The following is a 15445-nucleotide window of genomic DNA, read 5'->3' as shown; positions in this document are numbered from 1 at the left end:
CACCCATTTGTCAGTGGTGCATTATTATTATTATTATTATTATTATATAATATCACTATCTGGGGGCTGCCACACCTACTTACTTTGCTCCCTTACCCCATCCAGCTCACCCTTAACCAAAAACACCCCGTCCCCTTAGACCAGGCATGGCCAAACTCGGCCCTCCAGCTGTTTTGGGACTACATCACGTTTCCCCAACCACCACCACCACCTACTGGCAGCCACAGGAACTGCGGCTTGATGAAATACTTATCATTGAATTATATGGTATACCAAATAAATAAATGCAGCCCTCAGTCCCATTCTCTAGCTCAGTGTTTCCCAACCTTGGGCCTCCGGCTGTTTCCAAACTACAATTCCCATCATCCCTGACCACTGGTCTTGCTAGCTGAGGATTATGGGAGTTGTAGTCCGAAAACAGCTGGAGGCCCAAGGTTGGGAAATGCTGCTCTAGCTATCTTCAATCGACAATCCTTGGAAAGAAAAGCCCAAGACTATAGGCTCTTGCTGATCCATATTCAAAAATCCTACTAGAGAACCAGGTAACGTAGTGGTTACAGTATCTAGAAGCAGAATCCTTGTCTGGCTATAGAAGGAGGTTTGCATCTCACTTACTGCTGTTATTTTAACAGGCTGATTTGGTCAGATTTCCAGCAATCATCTGACACAGCATGGGGGTGGGTGGGATCACATAAGCCTCTCTAAAAACTCGGTGAGAAAAACTGAATTTGCTTTTGCGGTCACAAGAAAAAACCTTCTACGCAAATAGAAAGCATTTAAATGTTTTGCTGGCCCACGTAGCTAGCCCAAATTTATGCTAATCACTGGCCCTGCACCTCCCTCCTCTTGACATCACCCTGAGCTATGGAGGAAAACGGGAGTAGCTGAGAGCCATCCTGACTTCTTCTTGTCCCCAGTTCCAAGATAGGCTTGGCTCTTGATCCTTCAGAAGGGTTGATAGAAAACAAAAATACAATATACAGAGGCAAACTAGGAAGCAGAATGTTTGTGGCTATTGGTACAGTCGTACCTTGGTAGCTGAACGGAATTAGTTCTGGAAGTCTACTCAATTTCCAAAACGTTCAGAAACCAAAGCGCGGCTTCTGATTGGCTGCAAGAAGCTCCTGCAGCCAATTGGAAGCCCCGCTGGACATTCGTCTTCCAAAAATAGTTCACAAACCGGAACACTCACTTCCGGGTTTGCGGCATTCGGGAGGCAAAACGTTCGAGAACTAAGCTGTTTGACCTCCAAGGTACGACTGTATTAAGAATTCAAAAGCTGGTGGCAGACATATCAAGATATTTAACTTCCAACTGTACTCACAAATAGCTTGGACGATCATGGTATCAACTTTGTCTGGGCTGAACTTCAGCTTGTATCGGGAGAGGCTGAAAACAGACATGGATATAAACATTATGTACAATAATGCACAGGACACAGATTCTCCCCCCCCCCCAATAATACAGTGGTACCTGGGGTTACATACGCTTCAGGTTACAGACTCCGCTAACCCAGAAATAATACCTCGGATTAAGAACTTTGCTTCAGGATGAGAACAGAAATCGAGCGGGAGGCCCCATTAGCTAAAGTGGTGCTTCAGGTTAAGAACAGTTTCAGGTTAAGAACGGACCTCCGGAACGAATTAAGTACATAACCAGAGGTACCACTGTAATTATAAAGGCATGGCTATTGACTGCAATGGTGTGTTCATCTTTGCTGACGGTGCAGCGATTCATCCTTTCCCTTTTCATTTACTGACTTGTGTTTTTACAGGCAAGAAGTCTAAGGCAGAGAGCCGTGAAAAGCGGCTCTCCGTGTTTGCTCCTCGTATTACTCCCTACAGGCACAAGTGGTTCAGCGAGTTGGAAGAAACCCAGCAGAACTGAGAGCAGGACTAACTTGCACAAGTTACTGTATTTTTCGCTCCATAGGACGCACCTTTTCCCTCTTAAAAACTAAGGGTGTGTGTCCTATGGAGCGAATGCAGGGGGGAGGCAGGAAGGAAAAGCCCCCAAGAGTTGCACACAAGCTTTGCACGGCTCTTGCGGGCTTTTCCCCAGGAGGGAGAAGGGACTGACGCGGCCAGTCAGTCCCTTCTCCCTCCTTTTGCAGGAGGTGGGGGAATTGCCATAGCCGGGGGGGGGGGGGGTGCGCGCAAGGCTAAAGAGGAAGCCAAGGCAGCGAGCGGGATGGATCGCGCCTGCTGCCTTGGCTTCTTTAGCCACACTTCTTTAGCCACGCTGGAGAGGTTTAGCTTCCAGCTGGAGAGGTTGCGCGGCGGCTATGGCAAAGCCAAGACAGCCAGGGGGATGGATCCCAGCTCTTTGGGGCTGGGGGGAAAACCCGGGCTTCCCCTGCAGCCCCGAGAAGCTCTGGGAGAAGCGGACATATTTTTTTCCTGATTTCCCCCTCTAAAAACTAGGTGCGTCTTGTGGTCCGGTGCGTCCTATAGAGCGAAAAATACGATAACATGTACAAGACTGTGCTGTAAGTAGATGCTGGGGCCAAAGCTTGCCATTCCACCTCGCAGAAAACGGTATCCTCCGGGGGAAAGTTATACAGAGCACAGAAACGAACAAGTAGGGGCTGGCAAGATGTCTGTATTACCTGTGTGCCAGGCCTAAACACATAGCTGCCATCTCCCGCGATGGAAGGCCAGTGATCAGCCCTTCCATTTGAGAACGGATGCCTCTCATCAGTTCAGTAACCATGGGGCTGTGCAGGCAACTTAAGTTCAGTTTCTCCTGCAGGAGGAGGGAAAAAAAGAAGGCAATCCCCATTTTGATATTATTGCAACAACAAATTTGTTTGCTGTTGAACAGCAACAGAATCTAAGAAAGGTAAGGTAGTCCAACGCTAAGCCACAAGCAGGGCTATCTTGCAGTTCCTAGAAGTGAAATAACCATTGAAAATTCTTATTTAAGCAAATTGGCAACCAACTGTTGTACCAACTTAGCCTTTTGGATAAAAACGAAGGCACTAGCTTTCATGTTGACATTAATTCAAACCTTTCCCTGTTAACCTTTTTTTAATCTCCATACTTCTTCACAAGTCAAGAAGCAAAGATAGCACAAGACACAGGAGATAGCAAAAAAATCCAGAAAAATGTGGCCCTAACAACCTATTACAGTGGTACCTCGGGTTACATACGCTTCAGGTTACAGACTCCGCTAACCCAGAAATATTACCTCGGGTTAAGAACTTTGCTTCAGGATGAGAACAGAAATTGTGCTCTGCTGGCGCAGCAGAGGCAGGAGTTCCCATTAGCTAAAGTGGTGCTTAAGGTTATGAACAGTTTCAGGTTAAGAACAGACCTCCAGAACGAATTTTAGTACTTAACCCGAGGTACCACCGTACTTTAATCCAGTGCATTAGCAACAAAGCTTATTTAGAACTAGTACAATCGTACCTTGGTTTTCGAACAGCTTAGTTCTTGAATGTTTTGGCTCCTGAATGCCACAACCCCAGAAGTGACTGTTCTAGTTTGTGAACTATTTTTGGAAGCCAAACCTCTGATGGGGCTTCCACGGCTTTGGTTTCCAAACATTTTGGAAGTTGGACGGACTTCCGGAATGGATTCCGTTCAACTTCCAAGGTACGACTGTACTTGAATTCACTTGTTTTCCTCTTCCCTCCCCATATCTTTTCCTTCTGTATCTTGCCTACTACAACAGGGGTTCCCAAACTGGTGAGCTTCATTCAGGTGGTCCACGGCATCTCTGTGGATTTATGGTTGATGCATTAAATATTCAAACGGATTTGTAATTGTCTTTTTAATTTGGTAATGGCTATACTAGAATCCAGAGGGACACGGGTGGCGCCGTGGGTTAAACCACAGAGCCTAGGACTTGCCGATCAGAAGGTCGGCGGTTCAAATCCCCAGGACGGGGTGAGCTCCCGTTGCTCGGTCCCTGCTCCTGCCAACCTAGCAGTTCGAAAGCACATCAGAGTGCAAGTAGATAAATAGGTACCGCTCTGGCGGGAAGCTAAATGGCGTTTCCGTGCGCTGCTCTGGTTCGCCAGAAGCGGCTTAGTCATGCTGGCCACATGACCCGGAAGCTGTACGCCGGCTCCCTCGGCCAATAAAGCGAGATGAGCACTGCAACCCCAGAGTCGGTCACAACTGGACTTAATGGTCAGGGGCCCCTTTATCTTTTATACTAAAATCCAAGTCTAAAGGCAAGGACTGCCTTGGTTTTTAATCTGTATGCAGCCCTTAGTAAATGTAAGTAGCCTGTAATCAGTGTATAATCATAATAATCATGAAGTACCGTAGTTTTCGCTCCAAAACACGCACTTTTTTGCTCCTAGAAAGTAAGGGAAAATGCCTGTGCGTGTTAAGGAGCGAATGCACGGATCGGAGCCATGGCTGCCGTCAGTCAAGCAAAGCGGGAGCCACTTACACACTCTACAAGGCTCTCACTTTGCTTGCTTTAAAGCGACCTGGAGCCGGGGAGGAGGGAGGGAAGGAGAGCCATGGCAGCAAAGCGGGCAGCAGCCGCTTACACGGGAGGAGGGACAGACGCTAGCAAAGGTCCGTGCGCTCTCTAAACAGAGCAATGAGGCTGCAGAGGGACGGCAGGAAAGCTAAAATTTAAGCAACCAGCAGCAAAATAAAACCAACCTCGAGCTCTGAGCCACGCAGTGAAAACCAGGAAGTTAAAAAAAAAAGGCTGGGGATGAGGGAGAGGGGAGGGAGAAGCTTGTTTTCAGGCAGGATAGATTCGAGCATTGTCTGGGTCCTAGTGCCCCTACCACTTTTTTGTGCTCCATTCTATTGCTGCTGGTGGCTGCTTATCACTCAGGCTACAAGGAGGAGCGCTTTTACACAGCTAATGGTGAATCCCCTGCAATCCAAGTCCTCCTCACTTGCTCAAATCTATTCTGCCTCAAAACAAGGAGCGGAAGGAAAAGGCTGCAAACTGTTAAATGGAAAAAAACCCAGGCACAGGGCAAGTACCTTAAGTATACCTTTAAAGCAACAGTGCTCTTTCCCTCCCTCCTCCCCGCTCAGCTCGCCAAAAAGCTCCTTCTCCACGCGTGCTCCTTGTCCCTTGAGTGCTTTTCCTTCCCTCCCCACTTAAAACGTGGTTACAAAGCACGGATCCACATGGATCCTCAGGATTTTTGCATTGGGCTACCCCAAACTCACTATCAGATCACATGTCTGTGGCCACAGCATGAACCATAAAAATCATGCACCCACTGTTTCGTTCAGAATATTTTTTTCTTGTTTTCCTCCTCTAAAAACTACATGCGTGTTATGGTCAGATGCGTGTTATAGAGCGAAAAATACGGTAAGTAAGAAGCATGGTCCCAGAATATCAGTCCCAACAAAACAAGCATCAACAGCCATCACTGACTAATTTACATTAAGCACACATCATTTCTGGATGCAGCGAAAAGGTCGTGTCAGAGCATTGGACAGGGAAGATATGCAGCACAAACTCATTGTTCTGGAGCTATAAGGAAGACTAGCACAGGCCTTGAGAACACCACCTCATCTGAACACCACATCGCCAGGGCACATAAAAACCAGAACTTACCTTTATTACACCTCCCAGTTTGGCATCTGCTACGGCCAACTGTTCGTGTGCATCTTTGGCAACTATCTTCTTTAAGATTTTCTTTAAGTTCTTGTTGATCTTGCCTTCCACCAGAGCAGTGGATGCTTAAAGGAGAAAGCACATCACTGTAAAAAACCTGCAGACTGTCTAACATTCCCAGCCTGGCAACGTTCATAATGGAACAAAATATGTACTAATACTGACCACCCACCGAACTTTATCTGTTGTCTCTGTGGCAGTGACCAAAAATTGGAGATTCAGTTCTACGAAAGAAGCATCAGTGACAGCAGGAGGCCAGTTTTTACTCCCTCCAATTCTAAGGCTGCAATCTGCTATAAAATCCCACTGAGGTCACTGAGCTAACACATTCAGATGGAGGCAAATTTGCTCATCATTTGTTTAGGCACTGTCTGGGTGGCTGGCACAGAGGCACACCATATTGATTACATTAATTTGCCTGGGTTTATAAAGAGGTATTCATCTGGAGAAGGGAAGGGAAGCACATTTTCGTAAGCTACATGAAAATTCGTCCTTTCCGACCACCAACTGCTGATGTGCCACAAATACAGTGGTACCTCGGGTTACATACACTTCAGGTTACATACGCTTCAGATTACAGACTCTGCTAACCCAGACAGTACCTCGGGTTAAGAACTTTGCTTCAGGATGAGAACAGAAATCGTGCTCTGGCAGTAGCAGGAGGCCCCATTAGCTAAAGTGGTGCTTCAGGTTAAGAACAGTTTCAGGTTAAGAACGGACCTCCAGAACGAATTAAGTACTTAACCATGGGTACCACTGTAACTTGCATTAGCAGGCGGGGGTGGGGTGGGTTTTTTGTGGACTTAATAAGTAATATTAAGTTTTTAAAACACACTAGAAAAAAGTCAGCTACTCTCACAGCTAATGATTGTAGGCTTGCCAGGAACAGATCAGCCAGCCACCAAAGAAAGGAAGAGAATACCTGCAAGGGCTTCAGTGGTGTCTTGAAACTTCTCAAAGTGTTTCAGTTTCACTCTAAATAAAATATACCAAACAGTTTTTATCAGCATCAGGGGGAACAGAGTATCAGCTACCAACTTCTAAAACACAAGAAACCTGAAAAATGAAAAGTCTGCAGTGACCCATCAGGTTAACCTACCAAAGAGAAAAACAGAACCTATTAAGTCTGATTAACAAATAGCTTCCTACTACTAAACCATAGATATTTAAGGCTTGCTAGAGAACTATTCTAGAATAATGACAAAAAACATAGTTATTACTATATCTAACTTTTTGAATCCCCACGGTGGGGTGAGCTCCCGTTGCTCGGTCCCTGCTCCTGCCAACCTAGCAGTTCGAAAGCACGTCAAAGTGCAAGTAGATAAATAGGTACCGTTCCGGTGGGAAGGTAAATGGCGTTTCCGTGCACTGCTCTGGTTCGCCAGAAGCAGCTTAGTCATGCTGCCCACATGACTCGGAAGCTGTACGCCGGCTCCCTCGGCCAATAAAGCGAGATGAGCGCCGCAACCCCAGAGTCGGTCACGACTGGACCTAATGGTCAGGGGGTCCCTTTACCTTTATCTAAGCATACCTCATTGTTTCTGACTCCAATATGATCAAATTTATTATCCAAAATTATTTCATACTCTGGCCCCTTCAGACGCACTACAGCAGCATTGTCCAATAGGTCGATTGGGATCGACTTGTAGATCATGTGATTGTCTCTTGGCGATCTCTCGATCTCTCTCCCCAAACAGCCCTTTCTCTTGAGGAGCCAGCGCGCAGGGCTTCTCCCTCTCTTTCTCTGAAGGAGAAGGAAAAGCAAGTGGCGAGGGAGTGGGGGACTCTTCCTGGCTGCTATCCCGCCTACGCGGGGAGGTGTGTGTGTGTGTGTGTGTGTAGCCCTGGGCGCTGGCTCCTCAAAGAGAGAAAGGTTTAGGTTTACTTGAAAGGAAAGGGTGGGTTGGATCCAGGGGAAAGGGCTTCTATAGGTTTCATCCAGTTAAGGTGGTGCTTGAAGGCTGTCAACTCTGCAGTTGAGCTTACCCAATTTCTGTTTCGAACTATGGGGGAAACCGCTGTGGTTAATATGTGACCCTGACTCATTTGAAAAACAGCACGAGTCTGGGGTACTTTAAAGACGTAACACATATATTATGGCATGAGCTTTTGTGAACAACAATCCATGCATCATGTTCTGATTATGTAAGACCCTGTCCTCAATGTTCTTTTTTTAATGTTATTGCATGTATACAATGTATGTATTTTAAAAATATTGATTTATGATTAACTTTTCAGGTTTTATGGAAGCGACTATCATTTATTATTTTTATCGTAAGTTCAGCCAAGTATAATATGTTTAAGTTGAAGAGTGACAATGGGAGAGTATGGGAGATCACTGTCAGTTTTTTATGTTGGATGGTAGATCTCAGGCTACTTTTGGTTGGACATGCCTGCACTAGGATTTTTCAGGGAGGGAAAATTCCCTGGTACAGCCAGAACTACAGTTGTGTAGTCTGCTCTTCAAGAGCACCAACAATAAGCTGACTGTAGATACCTGCAGAAACACTTGTGAGAGCCAGTGTGGTGTAGTGGTTAAGAGCGGTAGTCTCGTAATCTGGGGAACCGGGTTCGCGTCTCCGCTCCTCCACATGCAGCTGCTGGGTGACCCTGGGCCAGTCACACTTCTCTGAAGTCTCTCAGCCCCACTCACCTCACAGAGTGTTTGTTGTGGGGGAGGAAGGGAAAGGAGAATGTTAGCCGCTTTGAGACTCCTTAAAGGGAGTGAAAGGCGGGATATCAAATCCAAACTCTTCTTCTTCTTCTTAAAGCCCTGACAGCTAGTTGATAGCTGTGGTTTCAAAACACCTTGCAAACAGCTTTGCAGGCACCGCCAATGAGTGCCCCAGATGTGATTTTCTGCCCCAGATGTGATTTTACGCACCACACAACTGATTTAATATATGATGTCAGCTGTAGGGCAGGTTGCCATGGTTTGCCCAAAATGGCCTGACAGGCCAAATGGGGAAGCCTGGTGGGTCTAATTATGCCTGAGGGGCAGAGCTAAGATTATCAGCACATTCTGTTTCATGGTTGTAGCTAAACCTCACTTCTGAGTGATATTAACCCTGTTGAAAAATACTTTGCAAGCCTTTCCACTACAGCAAGGTTCCTGCCATCCAACTGCATCTACAGAGTTGTCATGTCAACAGTGGAGGATGAAGGTTAGCAGATTTATAACTCTAAGAGGGAGCTGTGCGTACAGAATAACCCAAGGACTGGTGCTAGGCAAAAAACAGTGACTCCTATGTGAGCAGAGAAGATGAAGGTGTACTCTATACTGGAATGAAATAATAAGTTACTTGAGAAAGTTACTTACACTTTATTTGCTTTTTCAGGCGTTTCAAATTCTTTCCATAAGCTGTCAATTTCTTGGAGTTTCTTCTCATCCAGAACCTATGACAGATAAGGAGTAAGACTAAATACACACAAAATTGACAAGATTCAATGTTGCTATGTAAGTAAGATGAAATGCACAAAACATCTCTGCAATTCCGATGTAGAAAACAGCCATTCCACCACACCAACTCTGCGCCACATCTTTAACCAGAGAAAAATCTACGTGCAAGTGTGAGATGCCATGTTTTAAAAGTATTCAGTAAACTTAACATGCTGCTTCTCAAATAGAGGGAAAAGCCTGTGGTCTTTGACATCTCAATCAAGATGTCTGTCACAGGTACAAAATTAATCGTGTTCCATGCAGCCTAATTTTATGCATCTTTGCTCAGAAGTAAAGACAGGACGTTTAAGTAAAGATGTATAGAAATTAACCCTAAAGACTCACTTTCCTTCTCTACATTGCCCAGAACCCTGTTTCAGTGAACACACAAAGCTTGCTGTATCAACACTAGATCACCAGCAAAATCCTAAACAAAGTAGATTCCAATGTGTGAAATAAGACAGTCCCCTCCTCTTGGCAGAAATGGGTGTAGATGTAGATACAATGGGATACTTTAACTGTGGATGCAATGCAGGAGAGCTGGTAAAAGGCAAGAGCTGAGAACTAGGAAGTCCCCAGCTAAAATCTCACTCTCTAGGCAGCCTGAACCAATTATCTCTCTCCCTCTCCCTACCTAAATCTGCTGTAACAGCAACCCCCCCCCCCATCCCTGGTGTCCTTCAAACATTTTGGACCACGTTTCCCAACACCCCCAGGCAACACGGCTGGGAGCTGCTGTGCAAAACAGCTGGAGGGCACCAGAATGGAGGAGACTACCTCACAGGGTTGTTTCAAGGAACACTTACTAATACAGTGGTACATCGGGTTAAGTACTTAATTCATTCCGGAGGTCCGTTCTTAACCTGAAACTGTTCTTAACCTGAAGCACCACTTCAGCTAATGGGGCCTCCCACAACGCCGCCGCGCGATTTCTGCTCTCATCCTGAAGCAAAGTTCTTAACCTGAGGTAATATTTCTGGGTTAGCGGAGTCTGTAACCTGAAGCATATGTAACCCAAGGTACCACTGTAGATTGCTGGGATAGCTCAGCTTAATGTCAGGGTTGTGGGTCTGAGCCCCACATTCCTGCATTGGAGGGGTTGGACTAGATGACCCTCGTGGTCCCTTCCAACTGTTGTTTTTGTTGTTTAGTCGTGTCCAACTCTTCGTGACTCCATGGACTAGAGCAGGCCAGGCATTCCTGTCTTCCACTGCTTCCCGCAGTTTGGTCAAACTCATGCTGGTAGCTTCGAGAACACTGTACAACCATCTCGTCCTCTGTCGTCCCCTTCTCCTGGTGCCCTCCATCTTTCCCAACATCAGGGTCTTTTCCAGGGAGTCTTCTCTTCTCATGAGGTGGCCAAAGTACTGGAGCCTCAGCTTCAGGATCTGTCCTTCCAGTGAGCACTCAGGGCTGATTTCCTTAAGAATGGATAAGTTTGATCTTCTTGCAGTCCATGGGACTCTCAAGAGTCTCCTCCAGCACCATAATTCAAAAGCATCCATTCTTCAGCGATCAGCCTTCTTTATGGTCCAGCTCTCACTTCCATACTCACTACTGGGAAAACCGTAGTTTTAACTATACGGACCTTTGTTGGCAAGGCATAACTCAGCTTAATGTCAGGGTCGTGGGTTCGAGCCTCACATTCCTGTACTGGAGGGGGTTGGACTAGATGACCCTTGTGGTCCCTTCCAACTGTACAGTTCTATAATGCGAGAGAAGTCTTTTGAACCCTTGAAAGTGCCTGTACAGCATGATAGCATTGACAAACCTAGACAGCATCTTAAAAAGCAAAGACCTCACCTTGCCAACAAAGGTCCGTATAGTTAAAGCTATGGTTTTCCCAGTAGTGATGTATGGAAGTGAGAGCTAGACCATAAAGAAGGCTGATTGCCAAAGAACTGATGCTTTTGAATTATGGTACTGGAGGAGACTCTTGAGAGTCCCATGGACTGCAAGAAGATCAAACCTCTCCATTCTGAAGGAAATCAGCCCTGAGTGCTCACTGGAAGGACAGATCCTGAAGCTGAGGCTTCAATACTTTGGCCACCTCATGAGAAGAGAAGACTCCCTGGAAAAGATGGAGGGCACCAGGAGAAGGGGACGACAGAGGATGAGATGGTTGGACAGTGTTCTTGAAGCTACCAGCATGAGTTTGACCAAACTGTGGGAGGCAGTGGAAGACAGAAGTGCCTGGTGTGCTCTGGTCCAGGGGGTCACGAAGAGTCGGACACGACTAAACAACAACAACAACCCCACCTTTCCTCCAAGGAGCTCAGGAAAGCGTACATGGTTCTTTAAAACCCCATTTTATCCTCAGGTTAGGCTGAGAGACGACTGTGTTTAATGGAAGCCCAGCATAGAGCGCAGCCTGGATTGACTCCTCCAGATAATATGCCACACAGCTGGGGCCATATTTAAATCTGGTAAAATTCACTCCTGCCTCCCCCGGCTTGGGGGCCTCCCCAAGGTTGGGCCACTGTGGGGAACAGGATGTGGAACAAGAGAGGACTCTTGTCTGATCCAACAAGATCAGAAGAACAAGAAACTACCATCATGAGTTTGACCAAACTGCGGGAGGAAGACAGGAGTGCCTGGCGTGCTCTGGTCCATGGGGTCACGAAGAGTCGGACACGACTAAACAACAACACAGCACGATTTCTCAGGAAGGCTTACAAGTTTTAAGCTTAGCGGGAAAACCCAACAGCCCCCCAGAAAATGTTGGGGTGTGGCAGGGAAAGAAACCGGGTCCGCTATAAGGGAGGATGGGGTCTCCCCACGTTTATCCTCCTTGTTCCAAAACTATTTCTCAACTTATTGCTAGCGAACGTATAAAGCGAGAGCACCAACCACCCCCAGCCCTCTCCGCCCCGCCAGCAGCCTCCAATCTCCCGCTAGCAGCAGCCACGTGGGAACCCTACTCGACACGTGTCGCGCCCTCAGATCACCTTGAAAATGGCGTATCCGGCCGCGGTCTCGAATAAAACCAGCATGGCGGCAGCGGGACGGAGCCGGGGCGCCTCCCGCAAAAAGCGGCTCTTTCCAAGCGAAGGCGGGCGAGCGGAGCGAAGACCCAGCGCAGGAGACCGCGAACTCCTAGGCGCGAAGAACCACGAGGGCGGAAGTGAGGCGCTGCACCGGAAGTGATTCGGCCGGCCTTCTGGGAAACAGGAAACCCGGGGGAGGAAGTTGGAGCTTCGGGCTTCCTCTAGGAATGTGGCGCTTCACGCTCTCTATGTGCGGGTTGAAACTGGTCGAAAATGGGGCCCCACAAAAATAAATAAATTGCATACTGTAATTCAAAACAACTACATTTTTGAGGGCAAAATAGGCGCAGTTTTCAGCAGCTTATATAGACAGCAACTTTAGGAAACAGAGTGTTGTTGTTGTTATTATGATTACTATTACATTATATTGATTTATAGCCCTTTTTCCCCCCTCACGGAGACTCAAGGCGGCTTACACATAAAAGCAAAAATCGCTAAAAACATAAGGGGACAAGTCGTTTAAAAAAAACCCCACACCATTTAAACGTTAATGGAATTAAAGCCATATGCATGTAGAAAATCTTGCTTTAAAAACATACAAATATTTACCATAAAACCAGCACGGTGCCAGCCCTTTCATTTAAAAAGCAGCCACTTTCCACAAACCCACTGGAACATTTTTATGCTGTGAACTGCCCCGAGATCTATGAAGGGCAGTATACAAAATAATAATAATAATAATAATAATAATAATAATAATAATAATAATAATATAACAAGAAGGAAAGACAGCAAGTTGCAAGCTGGTCTAGCTCCCCCAGGGAGTTCCAAAGTTGCCTGGGAGCAGCCACTGAGAAGAATTGTGGGGTCCCCACCATGCATGTATATTTCCATACAAAATATCCTCAGCCAGCTGAAATGCAGCCTACAGTTTTTAATGAGCTATGCAAGCTATGCATTCCATCTTGCAAAGCAGTATTACTATTGAAACAGTTGCCATGCAGTAGGAGTTCCATGGAAGGGTTGGGTGAAAGAAGGACACAGCCTTCACTTCAATATTTTCTCCGTTCTCTGGCGTCCTTGATGCTAATCTGTCATAAACAGCCTTGAAAGCTTCATATGACTATGAAGCAAGGACGGATGATTGCTCATTCTGGTGCCCTAGTCTGCATAGCTGTCAACCTTCCCTTTTTTTGCGGGAAATTCCCTTATTCCAGCGCCGTTTCCCGCTGCTATCCCAGATTGTTAGATATCCCGTAGACTGTCCCCGGGACAGGTGAGGCTGCTGATCCCTTATTTTCAAATCTGAAAGTTGACAGCTATGCCTAGTCTGGCGGATGATGGCATCACTCCTGATCTAAAAAAGTCTCAGAGCTGTGATCTGCCCAGCACCACACCACTGTCCATATTACCCAGTGATGGGTGTAATAATAAAATTTAAGGTCATCTATATCTATATCTATATATCTACATCTATATATCTACATCTATATAATGTTCGTAAATGTACCAACCAAACACGTACATAGATCAGCACAGGAACCATTTTGACTCTCAAGCTGGCCAAATGTTTCTCTGCAAGGAGGGAGGAGGTGAAAAAAACCTTCCTTGTTACAGGAATTTAGAAATCACCATTGGGCAGACTACCAGGAAAGGCAATCAGATAAGGCATTAACCTGGCAGGCAGAAAAAACAACAACATTCAAATTTCTGTTGTAGACCGCCTTTTCTGTGATGTAGGTATGATGTTTGTGGGGGGTGATCTTGGGTTACACCCCTTCTGTGATGTATGTATGATGTATGGGGGGGGGGTCTTGAACTCCAAGGCAGGGAATTTAAAATGTCTATATAAGGGCAGGCACACCTTTGTTCGGGGTCCTCCTCCTTTCATGCGTGTGAGGGGAGCACCCTGTTGCAAAAGTTCAATAAAGATCAGGCTTACTAGCGGCTTTGCTTCTTAGTATTCTCTGGTTGGCCTCTGTTATTTTCTCCTACCAATAGGGAACCCACGTAAGGACTCTATAAGGGCTCTTGGATACCCCATAAGGGGAAAAGGACAGATTTTGTTTACAACATGGGCACATTTACCGACCCGCACCAGTAAAACCATTGCGCTGAACATGCTCTTGGCTTGAACTCCGATCAGAAGGATCTAAACGCAGACAGAAAGCAGAATGCGAATTCTGATGCAAAAAGCGTAGTACATGACTACAGTATCTTCTGTTCCACTTTATACTTCAGTGAAATTAATCCTGATTTATAAGCAAAAGGTGAACCGAGTCTCTGCAATTCATGGCTGTAATCCAAAAGAGTTGAGCGCATGGTCACGAGGGAACTGCACACACAATCAGGTCTTTCTTTCCAATTTGATCATAGCTCTCTTGAGCCAAACAGATGTTTTGAGTTTTACAGTATTGGCTCTGGAAACTGCTGTGATGTAAATTTAAGGCAGGAGGTGCCTTTTTGGACTGTATGTTTGTAAGAGAGCCGAGTTGTTCATTTATCCATTTGGAAGCTTGTGAATAGCTAATCATTTCACTGTATTTAACATTTTGATGGAAATATCAAATTTATATTTTAATCCTTTGTCCTGCTGAATTTGTTCAGCCCCAGTGTTGTAAGTTTTGTGTCTCTTTCGTAGGAGACATTTTTGTAGCAGACATTTTGAATGGGAATTTGTGGAGTGGGGGCAGAAGCCCCCCCCCCCGCTCCTATGTCCAGCATGTAGCAAATACAGAGCAAAACATGAGACCTTAAAAAGCTTCCCTTGACCTTGACATTAGACTTCTGCTTGTAATTGTGTATACCGTATTTGTCGCCCTATAGGACGCACTTTTTCCCTCCAAAAATGAAGGGGAAATCTGTGTGCGTCCTATGGGGTGAATACAGGCTTTCGCTGAAGCTTGGAGAGCGAGAGGGGTCAGTGTGCACCGACCCCTCTCGCTCTCCAGGCTTCAGGAAGCTATCAGCAAGCCTGGGGAGCCCGCGGGAGTTCCCTAGGCTGCGGATAGCAGCCTGCCGCCCGGCACGCAGGATGCCCTGAAGCAGAGCGCCCCGCGCGCCGGGCAGACATCGGCCAGCCCCACAAGCTCGGGGGGCAGCGGGGAGGTACAGCACCACCATCCCGCTGTTCCCCGACCTGGTTTGGTTTCCCCGACCTGGTTTTGGGGGGGAAATAAAGGGAATTTTTTTTCCCTTTATTTCCCCCCCAAAAAACTAGGTGCGTCCTATGGGATGGAGCATCCTATGGGACGAAAAATACGGTAACTCCTTTTTGCCTGTAATGATGGGCTGTATGGCTCCTAGCTAGCAATTTGGGAAAATTTTATTACTATGTTCGAATAAATTCTCTTTTCAGGAATATCAAATCTCTCTGCACTCCCCCCCCCCCATATCTTTATTTTATAACTCC

At 46.3% G+C, this 15445-nt stretch overlaps 1 protein-coding gene across 1 annotated transcript in view; it reads right to left on the bottom strand.

The window, feature by feature from the left end:
* NOP58 (NOP58 ribonucleoprotein) overlaps nt 1-12177 on the bottom strand; it is a 36400-nt gene extending 24223 nt beyond the window's left edge. Inside the window, exons 1-6 of the mRNA XM_081835327.1 lie at nt 11995-12177; nt 8927-9003; nt 6530-6582; nt 5548-5672; nt 2609-2745; nt 1325-1389 (exon numbers count right to left, since the gene is read on the bottom strand). Of these exons, the coding sequence (XP_081691453.1) occupies nt 1325-1389; nt 2609-2745; nt 5548-5672; nt 6530-6582; nt 8927-9003; nt 11995-12039 (502 nt within the window). The 5' untranslated portion in view covers nt 12040-12177. The remainder of the gene's footprint in view (nt 1-1324; nt 1390-2608; nt 2746-5547; nt 5673-6529; nt 6583-8926; nt 9004-11994) is intronic.
* Nucleotides 12178-15445: the final 3268 nt, after the last annotated feature.

Source organism: Podarcis erhardii (genome assembly GCF_964252035.2).
Source record: "Podarcis erhardii genome assembly, chromosome: 1".
NCBI classification, from domain to species: domain Eukaryota; kingdom Metazoa; phylum Chordata; class Lepidosauria; order Squamata; family Lacertidae; genus Podarcis; species Podarcis erhardii.
This window is presented reverse-complemented; position numbering and strand designations above follow the sequence as displayed.